Source organism: Anopheles coustani, chromosome 2, assembly GCF_943734705.1.
Source record: "Anopheles coustani chromosome 2, idAnoCousDA_361_x.2, whole genome shotgun sequence".
In the NCBI taxonomy this organism is placed as follows: domain Eukaryota; kingdom Metazoa; phylum Arthropoda; class Insecta; order Diptera; family Culicidae; genus Anopheles; species Anopheles coustani.
In genome coordinates, this window is record NC_071289.1 from 2,530,311 (window position 1) to 2,544,570 (window position 14,260).

The following is a 14,260-nucleotide window of genomic DNA, read 5'->3' on the forward strand; positions in this document are numbered from 1 at the left end:
GTTTATTGTTATCACTGACCGATGGTTTTGGCTGTTGCTTCTGGCTCTCAATACTAAAGTCATCCAGCATTCTGGCAATGTGGTGGGATGGGCATGCAGGACAATCCAAAAGCCGCTTCACGGAAACGCCGAAACTTCAAACCACCCTTCCCGCCACGTGCCGCCGTGGAAAACTCAAACGCCACTTACACCGGGATGAAAAGGAAAACGCCGCACGCTCGAGGGGTTTGGCTTGTCCAGCCTTGGCTTGTAGGCTTACACGCATGAGTGTGTGAGTGTGGACGAATGCTTCGAATCCTACTCGAGATGGCAAAGTAAACAACCAATTTCGCAAACAACGAAACAGACCCCAGCGAAGCGGGAAAGTGCTGGGAAAGCATCCTCCCGCCCGACGATTTTCTCGATCGATGACACGTGCTTCTAATGGCCGGTTAGAAGACGAACGTGTTGCGGTACTTCTCTGCAAACGCATCGAGAACAACGATCAAACGGTGTGAGACTGGTGCTTCTGCTCGGCACAATATTGGCCTTGGAAATTATCGAAAACCCGATGTCGATAGCGCGCGCTGGGCGTTGAAGTACTAATAAAATATATCAGTAGTCGGACATTACGAAGGGCATGCAAGAACTAGACCGGAAGGCCCCTGAGGATGAGATATAATACCATGGAGACCGTTATTTACTCTGTGGCTTCGGCAATCATATTTATTCGATTACAAGTTTGTCGAAAACAAGAAGGTAACGGCTGGAAACAGGTGTGAATATAGATGATAAACATAAACACAGGTATCCTGTGTAGGGCAGAGACAAATAAGTTATAGCTATCATGTCTATGACGCACATCTGGTTCAAACCGTAGCTTCCTTGGATTACAGACTAACTTTGTAGGAACATTTATTTGAAGCGCGATGAACAATTTTGCATGAACCAAAATGGCGTCAAATACAACACCCACACTATGGACTTCCTTTTCCCAAACGATTACACCCTTATGAAAATTTGTGTAATTCCCTCGCCCTAACTTAAATTTTATCCATAAGTGATGGCATTCAATTTCCCCACACCTCCCCCCTGGAAAAACGAAGCTAATCGCCGGCCATCGCTGGGAAATTAATTTCATTTAGGCCTTTTAGCACCCCTTTGGCACCCCTCCCAGAACCCGGTGGAAAATGCGTTGCCGTTTTCCATTTTTCAAACCACGCGCGTTCGCAAAACGAGAGTTCCACATGGGAGATTAATGTTATTGCCAATGACGTCGGTGGCCCCGAAGGGAGGAAATTGCATCCGGGTTGGTGGTACACTCGTTTTAATTCTACAAACAAATGACCACCACATGGTAGCAAATTCACCCCTCTTACATACACAACAACACAGTCTAGGGGATGCGAGAGGTGATGATGGTATTTTACTTAACGTTATTACGGAACCCCCACCAGAAACACCTAAAAATACCACCCTCGCTTAGGCAACAGAGATATCTGGACTTTTGGAGCCCTCTCCCTCGGACTGGAAAGGATACAGTATTTCGGTATTGGCTGTTGCAATGACATTCCCCACAGTCGACATTCGGGAAAAGGATCAAAAATGAAGCCTGCAATTTCCGCCTTCTTCATCCAGATTTGCAACATAAATTAAAGAATTCAATTTATGATGTACTCTTGCCTAAGCTGAACTGCTACTGCCTATCTGCATTCACTCAGCTCAGTTCCGCAGATTTGGGTAGAAAATGCCACTTTAGGGAATGAATGCGGAATCCTTCCCAACATCGCATCCAACCGTCAACCGACCGAGGAAATCTAAACTGATGTCCCCCTAAACGGTAAGGTACTCGCTCGTTTACAGCCTTCGCTCGAAGGTCCTTCTCCAATTCACAATTTCACTACCACCCAAGGCCAGGACGTACCACCAGGCGACGAGGATGATCCGGTAAAATGATTGCAGTGATTTAGATTACATCGTCGGTCCGTCCGGACTCCGGACGACTAAACCGGAAACGTCCGGGAAACGATGTGAGATTTTGGAGAGAGATTTGGAGCCGCCCAAATGTAACCTCCTGTGCAAGCTGCAAGGAACTGGGAAATTGAAACGGGATGCTGCTCGCTACGTGGACCGTCGAAGGCGAAGAAGGGAGTATTAAATCGCTTGCAACAACATTAAATAGTAAGAACTACATTGGGCCCGACTTACTCTCGCCCCTCGGTTTTCGGTAAACTTTACCAGCCAAACTTTCCGACGAGGACGAAGTCATGCTATTCAATTTTCATGCTGCAGAAAAGGACGAAAGGAACCGATGGGCAGAGTGGAGGGATTTCAGGATGGGATCACTGCACCGTGCAATAAAATGTTCGATAAATCTTCTCCGGATGAACGAAACTCGGATGGATGGATGGATGGCGCTCGGTTCGAAAGCGGATCGATGGATGGTGGGTATCATTGGTTACTTTGTCATTCAAATTAAATACAAACACAGAGGATTGATTTAATTTGAGATGAACGGAAATAAGCCAACTAAAAGAACCCCCTCTTTTACCTCAGCATGTCATGAGAAAAGATCTCACCGCTTGGACAAAGTCAGAGAATCGAAGTTTGTTTAAAATAAAGCGTGCCATTCCGCTTCAGCTCCGAACATTGGTCATCTAATTTATAGACAAAACTACCTCAAGTAACATTGTCCGACAAAGGCAACGTCCAACGGGTGGGAGTGGCCGGAAGATTACAATAAATGTCGGAAGTCTGCATTTAACTTCATCCACTGGCTTGATTCGCAGTAAATTCTTCTCGCAAGGCACGTCTTAGAGCATTCCAAACCAAACTTGCACACAGCTCAGTGGCTCACCGGAATGGCAACAAATCTCACTGACGGACCAGTGCCCGAAATGGACCATAAATCCATCTAAATTCCATCCCACATCGCCTTACCTTGGCCTCCGCAAGAAACGAGCAACAGGGTTGGGGAGACGAGAAGAAATCGTTTTCAAAATATTTCTCCAACCGAGCTCCGCTTTCGCAGAAGAGACTCGAGAACCGAGAGGTTCGCCTGCGGCATAATCCTATCAGCAGATATCTATAATTTATGAACAGTTTCACCTTTCGGGAAGAGTTTCGGGGGGCGCGCTCGTGTGCGAAATATTTGACCATCCCCTGGAGTCGCAAGGACTTACGTAGTGGTCATTCCCCGGGGACCGGTTGTTTTCCAAGTTTTGTACCATTTTACAATCACAAATAAACCATCCAAGCACCTCTTCCCATGTTCAATCCTTTCGGGCACAACAACCGAAAGAAAGTAGATTAATGCACATAAAGCCCGTAAAGCTGTCCTACGTGTACGCATAATAGTAATCGCCAGAGTACCTCCACGTAGAGGCCGCTTTTGGAAACAAATTTAGTATGAATCCCCAAAACGGTGGTGTGGTCACAATTTTCCCGCTTCTTCCGCACCATCCATTATTTCGCCTATTCACACTTGTTTCCCGGGGAAGGATTTATTCCCAGCGTCGTTCCTTCGTAGCAAAACGATGCACTCAAGCATGCACTAATAGAGAACAAAATACTTGGACAACATCATCATCCTCGTCGTCGTTGTTGTTATGCTTGGTCCTTATAGCTCGGTCCGAGATAAGAGAGCGCACTTTGTGTGGCTTCTTTAAATCATAAATTATCATCACTTAATTCCTCCCCGTCCTGAGTATCGTCCTGGGGGGAAGGATCGTGTGGTCCCCGTCGCCTTTCACCAGCGAAACCGAAAGCGGAAACGGCCGATCGTCTAAGCTTGAACGGTTTCCGAGGCATGCGAAAAACACATAATAAGATCTTAATTATAGATAACCTTCTTCATAACTGTGTGTGCGCCTCTCTCGGCCGGTCGTTCCTGGCATGTCGTTGGACGTCCTCCCAGGAAACACTCGTTGCCCGCACCCTTTGCCCCCCGCGGTTCCGAGGGGAGCGATAGTAAAACAATCGTTTCCATTCTGAGGACAGAGAATTCGATTCACGTTCACCTCCTGGTTACGCCTTGTGTTTACCAAAAGCCGAGGCCTATCTACGATGCAGGAAGACATTGCAGGCATGTGGGAGGGGGGACACCATTGCATAATTGCATAATTTGAGCCCCACTTTCCCTTTTCCCAGATCGGGATCTACGGCAGAAAATCTGAGCGAAACGCACAATCGCGCATTAAGAGGAACTAGAACCGAAGCGACTAGCGACTTACCTATCATCGTGCAGGCCGGACCGGTGATGGAGTTGCCGGAGAGTTGAGTGATGGCCAGCAGCAGATCGCCCACCAGCAGGCAGGCCACGTAGTGCGTCTGGCAGCGCCAGTGCAGCACGTGGTGTTGCGACGGCACGAGCAGTCCGGTGGCCAGCGTTGCCGCCAGGAAGATGGTCGAAATGAGTAGACCCGCCGAATACAGCGCCAGTCGACCGTCCTGCAGATGGAGAGGGAGGGAGAACGGGTGAGAAAGGTTTAATTAACACCGTCATTACAGGAGGATAAGCAGCAGCCGGACCGAAGCCTGTTTGCTTTTCAAGCAATCTGATTATTTATTCGACGTGCTAGTTGTACGGTTTACGACTCCAGAGGAAAACTGTAGCACCTCCGCCGCACAACGGAAGAGATAACATGGGGGTTTTGGTTCTAATCTACATTTTATGATAGCGATACAATTTATGATACCAGCTTTCACTTTCGTTGTCTGCACGGAAGCAGAAAAGCGATACAACGAAAGTAAGGTATCCTGAGGGAAAAAAGCAATATTACGGTAGCAATTCACCATGTTCTGATTGAACTTTTTCATATTGTACGTTCGTATTGTTTGCATATTGCTTTCATGGATCGATTGTTGGTTCGTCTTTCTATTTTCGTCCTAGAATATTGGAATGGTTTTGGTTTGCGAACAACAAAACAAAAAACCAGATGAAACCACTCCAAATTCAAGTTTGCAATATCGCATCCTCATCATTTTTATTTCCCCACCGGGAGGGCGAGACGACCGGAAAACACGGAAGAGGGGAAAACGAATATTGCGAATGTTATGAAAATCATCGTCATTATTACAAGTAGCAAAACAGGGTCCGGGTCCGAGGAAAATCCAGCACGGAAACTCTCTCATCTCCCCTTTCAATAATCGCACACTCATTCCTGAATCAATCTCGGTGCATTCGTCTCTCCCTTCTTTTCAAGACAATCGTTATCGTAAGGGCGGAAAGGGCCCCCGGTCAACGAAGGGGAAAAACACATTTCAGCAGAGATAAAAATCATGGTAAAATGGTGGTGACTTCAAACTCAATCACTCTTAACTTCGACAACAACTACGCCGGGAGGATGGTGATGATGTGGAAAATTTAACATCACGCACCCTCGAACCGAGGAGAGGAGTTCGTTCATAGGCTCACTCCTGTCATCGGAGCTCGGCCGAGGGTGTCAAATGGAAATTGATTTTCCCAGTTGAAGAAGAAGGAATTTAATTTCGTTGCATACAGTCCCTTGGTAACTTGATCCGGTCCGTTTAGGGTGTCTTCCCTTACCTGCTTGGCGATGGGCACCGAGGCCGGCTGGAAGTGCTCGGAGCAGGTGAACACGTACACCTTCCGATCGTCGTCCCGCAAGTGCTCGAGACAGAACTCGCCCGAGGCGAAAATCTTCCCGGAGTCGGTGGTCACCGAACCGGTCTGCTCCTGAAGCCGCGTCTCGTCGAACACGCCGGCGATCGCGTGCTCCTTGCAGGCCGGAAACCCGTAGCTCAGCTCCACGTACGGTGAGTGGATGATGCGCGAATCGAACAGCTCGTGGCCCCGCGCCAACTTCGAGCACGTCCGGTTGCCCTTGTCGTAGGCAAAGTTCGTCCCGCAGCATCGCAACACCACGCTCGTCTTCTCCGGCGCCTGCAGCGAGTCCATCTGGGCATCGACGGCCGGGCACACCAGAGCCACCCGCTCATCGATACAGTAGTCCGCAACCGGCACCAGGACGTGCTTTTGGTCGAGGAACAGCGATCCGTTGCCCATCAGCGTCACCAGGCTGACCTCGTGCACGGTGGGGATGGCGCAGCCCGCCGGTAGTTGCTGTTCGGCGAACTTCATGAACGGTGGCGAAGCCCCGCGATCCTTAAAGAGCTGCCCTTTGCCCGGCAGGAAGATCTTGGGCACCCATTTTGCGATCCCTCCGGCCACGCACACCCGATCGGTCGCGTTGTAGTACTCGCCCAGTCGACAGCATTTGTTGATGAGCACCTCCTGCGGGCGGGTGCCAGCCTGCGAGGAGGGAAGGACCACGCACAGGGCCACGATCGCGACCAGCGAAACTAGGCCGTTCATTTTTGGTCAAAGCTTGTTTTTATTTCCACCCGTTGGGACGCTCCGATATGTGGCTCGTCTTGTTGTCGTTTCCTGTCGTTTGCTTCACTTTTCTTATGTTAAAGGCGGTTTTTCTTCTCCTCTTTCTTTTTGCTCACTCGCGATTGGACGGACAATTACCTCTTTCTTTTTTCACGCACTTCCCCGTTTGGGTAGCTTCACTTTTCCACTTCACATTCTTCACCGAATGGCACAGATCACGATGAAATCGGACGAGCGCAGGAACGCAACCAACTGTGCATCATCTCCATCGCCATCACCATAACGCACATGTATTTCCTCCACCCGTTTTTCTTTTCTTTTCTATCGCTTCTCGATCGTCGATCGACTTATGCTGCGTCGACCGACTTCACTACGCTCGTCACTCTTTTTTTCCTGCGCTGTTTGTTTTTCCTATTTTTTTTATATTCCTAACACAGCACCACAATTGTGTCTCGATCTTGTGGACCGATGGACTGCGATGTTAAGAGGGACACGCTTCCTTGCGTGCGATTTTCTTCCGACGATCGCCGGTGTCGTGATTCATACGACGTTGACCTAGGAAAATAAGAGGAGAGGGGAGGGCACGGGAGGGATTGGTTGTGATGATGATCTAGATGGCAGGAACACGAACACGGACAGAAATAGAAGACAGTCGGGGTTGCACCTAGTGTTTGCCGGAACCCTCCGTGTTGCTTTCTGTGGCGCGAAAACCGATGACACTGCGATATAAGACGCGGCCTTTCGTTCCGTTACCGCCAATGCTGAAAGAAAAAAGAGACGAGATACAAAAAGAAAGCGCGACATAAATACACGGAATGTAATAAACAATAGAGCACGCGAGAATAGTTGGAAGAAGCTAAGGGTTGGGTTTTCTCGCGGAGCACAGACTCGGCGTAATTCGAACCCGGCTCAGCAAAACGCACGTAGGATTTGGCGCGCGCCTTTGCGTCGGCGGATTTTTCTTATGCACGAGCCGAACCGACCCTCACGGCTGCAGTGTACGAAATGCACGTACGTACGGCCCGTTGCACCGCGATGCATTTCGCAACGGACGAACGGATGCGCACCGTGGCAGTGTGTGAAAGCAGTTGTTGTGGCGTACAATTAGCACAAACCGAACGGGATGGAGAGAGAGAAGTGCCGGGAAGCGAACACTGTTCGGGAAGATCGTTTGCGCATGTCCGATCGAGCTAAACGTTAGTACAAACAGTACGAAGATTTGCTTGCAAAGTGTTCTTGTGAACCATACAATAACTATGCTTATTTTAAGTTAATTCATGACAAAGAACTACATGGTTTTTATCATATTTACAACATTATAATGTACCTTTCGTTATCTGTTTTGATGATTCCCCCCAATCAATTTGATGGCAGGCTATAGCGATCATCGAGTGATCGATAAATAAATCGTCCCCACAAGCGATTCCAAATCACGCCATTTACATTTTCCACCTGTGCAAGGAAAAGGATACCAATCCTTTCACATAAAGGTCAACGTTGTTTGCTCAAGGCATCGTTTCGCCATAAATTTGATAACCGCTCTTCTTAAACCTCATATTTATTCCATATTCTCCATTAGCGTGGTTTGACGAAAAATTAACTAATAATAATACGGTTTCCCCCCACGAAGGGGGAAATGGTGGGTAATTGGTTCGAAAGCCATATAATTATAATCCCTCTCCATATGCGTTCCACCATTATCGGACGCTATAAAAGTAAAATTCCAATTTCGTGCGCCACGCTCCCTTCGAAGGGGCTTTCGACAAGAATCAGGACCATGTTCTCGATCTCGAACGATCAGCGGAAAAGAGAAGGATGAGCGTACGGCAAGGAGCGGCCAAGGAATGTGAAGATAGTGACAAAATGAAAGCTGCTTCCCAGGACCTCCGTGTGGCGAGCCACTTGGAATCGTTAGCGATCATTAAATCGGATCGGATCACAACCGTGCGACCAGGCAACCCTCCGCCGGTCGGACGGTTGCGGCTCGAGAGATGAACCTGTTTCCGTCCGTCGGGCAGGTTGTTGGTCAAAGCCACGACCACCAGCACCCAAACAAGCCGGGGGGCTAAAAAAAGAAACAAAGGTGGTACGGTCGGAACCGGTTTTGGCCGAGAACTCCGATAAGAACTCCGATACAACTAACCCAGCGCCGTCGGCCCAGCGAGAATTGATCGGTGATCGCGACGCGTCATCGAAACAGGTTCAATCCTGTCCAGTTGAGGTATAAAAAACGGGTTACTGCACACGTCGCAGGAATAACAACGGGCTATGAAACAGGCGAACGAAAAAAAAAAACCATCACTGTGGGAACTTTTTGTAACGCCACTTGACTTGAGAAAGCAACAAAAAAGCCAGACGTCTGGCAGAAGTGTCGGTCCAGAGATCCGTACATTTGAACGCGGAATGTTCCCATCCCGATCATTGACCACGGTCGGTGGTGTGATCGGATTTACTAATACACTAATTAATTATGCCAACTGTCCTCGACGGCGCGGTGCGTTCCGCGAGCCGTACGCACACCAACATTCGCGGCCTAGTCGCCGCTGTCGATCAGAAGCGGAACAACATCATCATCGCGAACAACGTGAAGATTAATGGACCACACTAAGCCCCATTTGCGGTGAAATTCCTTCCTCCCGTGGTAGCATTGATTGTGGCCCGCCGTCTGACAAGAAGAAGAATCATAAGAATCGTTCATCTTGAGCGTCGTTTGGAACTGGAATATTTCACGCAGACGATGATCCCGATCGCGACGATGATGATGACTAATTTACTCATCAGCCGGCTGAACACTCCGAGAGTGTTGGGTTGAAGTGGAACGAACTTAAAATCTCATCTACTTTTTCGGTCCCGCGGCTGAAAAAATTCGGAAGATCATCTTCATCGTCAGTTTCGGCGGGTTGCACAATCTTCTAAACCTCGCATCAGCATACACTCACGCGAACACACACGGTGTGCTACGATTGATCGGTCCATTTTTTATTTTTTTGCTTCTTCTACTAGTTAGCAACGGCGTCCATCCGTAAATCCAGGCTTTCTTCTTGTGCGTGGCTAGCAGTGGATCGTTTTCGCACCGGATTTCTTCATCTGCGCTATTTTCAACTCGTTCGTTCGTCGTCGGTGCCAGCGGTCCTGCGTTCACATAATATGCACCACAAATACCACCGACGTGCCGCAGAACGAACTACGATGCCACTATCATTCCAACGCTCCAATGCACGATGGAGCGAAGCCGGGATAAAAATAAAAAAATCATTTTTGGATTTCAGAAAAATGAAATATGTTTTCTTAAACTACAAGATGAAACTAAGAAATGACGCAAAAACTAGAGCCTTTGTTCTTCCAGATTCTGAGAAACAGCCCGTCAAAGTCAAGATTTGTGAAAATATTGCGTGAAAAATTGAAAAAAATCCATCAACTTTGAAGGTCTGTAACTCCTATAATAATGGCCGGAATCAAATTTCAAGCACAGTTTTGGAAAGGTATATTATCCTGCTTTAAAATTGATGACAGTTTAAGTAAATTGGAATTGAATGTCACAAAATATTAAGAATTGTTTCGTAAAACTCCTAGAAAATTTTTCAATTTTCTGTTTTTAACCTTACGCCATCGCTAAGGATTGTAAAAGATTGTAATATGTTTCATACCCACTTATAGTCTAGAATGTTTTGTAACGATAAATGATGGTTTTTTTTGCATATACGCGCGAACTTTACCTGTTTTTTTGAACTTCGTATGTGAAGCTTATAGTTTATCACCTACTAGGCGTCTCCATCATGCCATATGCTGCATCATGTGTGGTAAGAAATATTTGAATTTCTCATTCAATGAAAAATGTGAAGCATAGTACATTGTGGATGAACATCACGTAAAAGGGGAAAGACAAGCCAAGTCACTGGCAAAGAATGAAATTTGGTTTGGTTTGCTTTGAATGTATCAAGTCGCTTTTACTTGTTCTACAGCTCACAAACCCATCTTTTTATACCCAAAATTCCTCGGAATAATGTACCCTACACTAACTCTTAATTCTGTTTGTACTCTTACATATCATATCCGTTTTGATATCATAAACATTTTGAAAAACAGTGTTTCTTGCAAGGAAAACATTAGGTATGCGTTAGAGTTCATTGAAAGTAAAGTAAGCATCAATCACACTGCGTGTAGAATAATTGAAATACAAAAAGCAGAAATCTTGCGGCACCTTTCATCTTCTTTGTGTGATTCACTAAGCGTCGTATTATTGTGCTCGTGGGGCATTGACTGATCTAGTGGACACAGCATTTACAATCAACCGTTTCATGGTTCCGGAGAAAATACCGCATCAGACAGTGATTTACTAGTTTCGGCGTTAACGCCTATCCGTCTCTCGTTCATCAGTGACGATTCAGGTATCATCTGGATTAACTTGATGACACAAAGTGTAAGGTTTCGCAGGTCAATTGTTATCGAGATTGCGAAAGAGTCAAAAGATAAAGTTATACAAACAGTAGACGAAATCAAAAGCCAAATAGCCAGGTTAGTTCCTTATACAATTAAGCTAAATGAAACAAGTTATGTGGCAGTAAACTATTCATATTACATGAGTTTAATTGATGGAAAAATATTGGCATATTTAACCGACACTCTGTCTATGCAAACATGTTGTATATGTGGTGCAAAACCAATAGAAATGAACAGTGTAGAGCACTTAGAATAGAATCCTGAGAATTTATATTATGGAATATCTCCACTACACTGTTGGATGAGATTTTTCGAATGCTTGCTCCACATTTCGTACAGAATTGGATTTAAAAAATGGAAGGTTACCAAAAAATATAGAAGTAAGTATAATGATCGAAAAAAAATATATTGGAGAAAAAAAATTAAAGTAGATGAACCAAGGCAAATGGGTGGAAATAGTACGACGGGAAATGTTTGTCGTCGGGATTTTTCAAACATAGAAAAATTGAGTGATATTTTGCAAATAGAAACTGAACTTATACAAAGCTTTCGAAATATGTTAATAGCCATCAACTGTTCACAGCCTTTAAATTAAGACCTATTAGTCTTTATTGTAAAGACACATAACTGTTTTACATACATAATTACAATTGATAAAAAATGCCTTCTACTGTCCATAAAGTTCTTGCGCATGTAGGTGAAATCATTGTAAATCTTAGGAGAGGAAGCAGCAGAAGGTAGACATAAAATATACAGACAGGATAGAAGAGAACACGCCCGTTAAAAGTAACGAGAATTCAATATTAAAGACATTTTTATGAGAGCATTATAATCATCCGATCCATACATTTCAACAATATCTCTGGCTAAATGGTTGAAAAATAAAAAAAAAAATCCCTTACCCAGACGCAGTAAACACATTTTTCGTAGATTAAAGTTCCTCAAATTGTAACAGACCCTTGCCAATTCAAAACCAAGAAGATGATGGTACAAGTTAAGAATATTCAGATAGTATCTCTTCGTTAGGAGACGTTATGTACGCGTTAGATGCTTTAAATATCAATTATTTTCCAGTTAACAATATTTTGAATGAAAGTTTGTTGTAAATTTAGTTTGTTTTCCATCAAACTAAAAAAAATCTTTAAGTTAATATAAAAAAAAATATTGAAAAAATAATGCACCCATAGAAAAGTCCAAAAATATGTGGTTTTTGCAGCGCCACCTGGTGGGATTGTCCAGAAACATCATAATTTCGTGTAATATAATAGTATTACACGATATTACAATGAAAAAATTGCAAAACATTTGGTTCCGAATTTTATCCCGGCAATTTGCTCTTTTCGCTCCATAGTGCAATGGCCGGTGCAGGGATGGTGGCGGGGCAAAAGGGCTTAACATGCGCCAGAACAGATCACTTCAACCATCGGGCGTTACGAGAACGAGTAAAACAAAAGGGCCACCGAGAGGGACGAAGAAAGATGCGCAGGTAGAGAGGGTAAAGGGAGCGGAGACGCGAACTAAAACGCGTAAGAATGGCCGGCGGTAATGAAGAAATACCTTTCCCAGAGCAACCAAGAAAAGACACCGGGAGGAACCAGCAGAACGCAGGAACGATCGCTCCGATGATCACCGTCTGATGTATTGTTTAGCGTTTTGTTTAGCCCTTGCCGTCTCTTTCACTCATCCTCATTAGCCCTTTGCGTCGTCCCCCTTGTCGGCGCACAGGTGTTCACACTCTTCTTGAGCTCGACACGGAAATACTGCTCCTTGTCCCTATTCTGCGTTCTATTGTTTCCCGGCCGATGATCTTCTTACATTCTCGGTGAGTGAACTAGATGTTCTGTTTGCGGCTCAAACAAATCCGCTGATGCAAACAACTCAATACACAAACACTCGCACCAAGCGCCACCGAAGCAGGCCACGGAAAGTTCGATTACAGAAGTTGCGTATTTAACGTATTCATCAAAAGCCAAATTGTGGCCGCATTTAAAATGCGTCACGCACGTTTGTTTTTTGGGACCTCACTAACCACCGGCGAGCGAAAGTGTGCCGTTTATGCTGCACTTGCAACACACACCGCACACAGTATACGGGCCGTGCCAATAAAAAAACAAAAACATGCAGCTCTTTCACATTGCGTACCAGAAAACAATTGCACCGGAACAGCACAGGAAACAGCTGGGAGGGGATAGTTTTCTTACTTTTTTTTCTAAAGCGGCCACCGTCTTCGAAGAAACAGCTGCAAAACAACACGTTGGAAAATTCACGACGCGCGCGCGAAAAAAAAAACCGCGATCAAAATATTACGAGAAACGCGAAAAGTGTAGGAATGGAACGAAAAGCCATTCACTCCTCTCTACAAACACGCGCCACGACGAAGCGAACGCAACTGACGAACAACAAACGACGCAACCTGCTCGAACACGTGTTTGAGGCCGAAGAGACCCGGTGTCACGAACATTTCCATTCTATGCACCAACACATCCGGATCCGTGTATGGACAACATGTCGTCCCGGTTCGGCCTACCGGTTCGGGGACCTTGAGATCATCGAGCTCGAACAAGACCCGGCATTTCAATGTCATTTCTACCGCTGAAGAAACCGGTGGTTTATTTAAACCTGAACCTGTGAATCAAATAGCTCTCATGGCACTGTTCTCGGACTAAACTCGGGTAAATCAGTAAGTTTCTAGATATTTCTCAAAAAGGGCTAGAATGATCGTGTTGTTTGAATTCAATTAGAAGAAGTTTGTCAAATATGCCGATTTTCTTACGTAAATCATTCAATGAATTTAACAAATGATATAAAAAAACGGAAAATTCGAATTGCAAGTATGATTTGATGGATTGGGATTCGGAGTTAGAGATCCGGATCTCCGAATGAATTTGAATCAATGGATTGGAATCACAACCGGGAATCGATTTTCCCAACACTACAACGCGACGAAAGAGAGAGGTGAAATGCAAGAGCACACGAACACTTCACTGACAAACGTAAACAATCCTGTCGTTACACGGCGGCCTAGAGAAGTGTACGTGATAACGCGATTTTAGGCAAGCTAGCGACATCTAGTGTAGAACATCGTATGTTGATACAATTAGTAGACATCTAGCAATGAATATTGGAAACAGATTAATTTGAATTTAAATTTGTTTCGCTTAAACGACTATCGCTTAATATCGTTGAGTGTTGAGTGTAGAATTTATTCAAATCGTTCAACTAATGGCTACTAAATAATGAATAACGCAAAACGAACTATTGGTAGGAAGGTTACAGTAAATTGTTGCCATCCATCCACTGGTTCTTTTGAAACTTTTCCGTTTCTAGATAGAGATCATGCCACCGTGTGTCTAATTATTCGTTTTTTCTACTCTTAATCATTAACACAAGCTGACAAGCAAACACTTATCGTTATGGGTATGAAGTTAATTCAGTCAAAACTCTTCTAAACAGCGTGGTATTCCTCTATGCTTTGGCATCGTT

General features: G+C 45.2%; 1 protein-coding gene across 2 annotated transcripts in view; it reads right to left on the reverse strand.

Annotated features, from left to right (window-relative positions):
* The window catches only part of LOC131267073 (probable G-protein coupled receptor Mth-like 1), a 143,596-nt gene extending 131,245 nt beyond the window's left edge, over nucleotides 1-12,351 (reverse strand). Inside the window, exons 1-3 of one of the 2 annotated variants that reach the window (XM_058269828.1) lie at nucleotides 12,335-12,351; nucleotides 5,528-7,098; nucleotides 4,212-4,428 (exon numbers count right to left, since the gene is read on the reverse strand). In XM_058269828.1, coding sequence (XP_058125811.1) covers nucleotides 4,212-4,428; nucleotides 5,528-6,316 — 1,006 coding nt within the window. In that variant the 5' untranslated portion in view covers nucleotides 6,317-7,098; nucleotides 12,335-12,351. The remainder of the gene's footprint in view (nucleotides 1-4,211; nucleotides 4,429-5,527; nucleotides 7,099-12,334) is intronic. The other variant, XM_058269829.1, reaches the window with a different exon arrangement.
* Nucleotides 12,352-14,260: the final 1,909 nt, after the last annotated feature.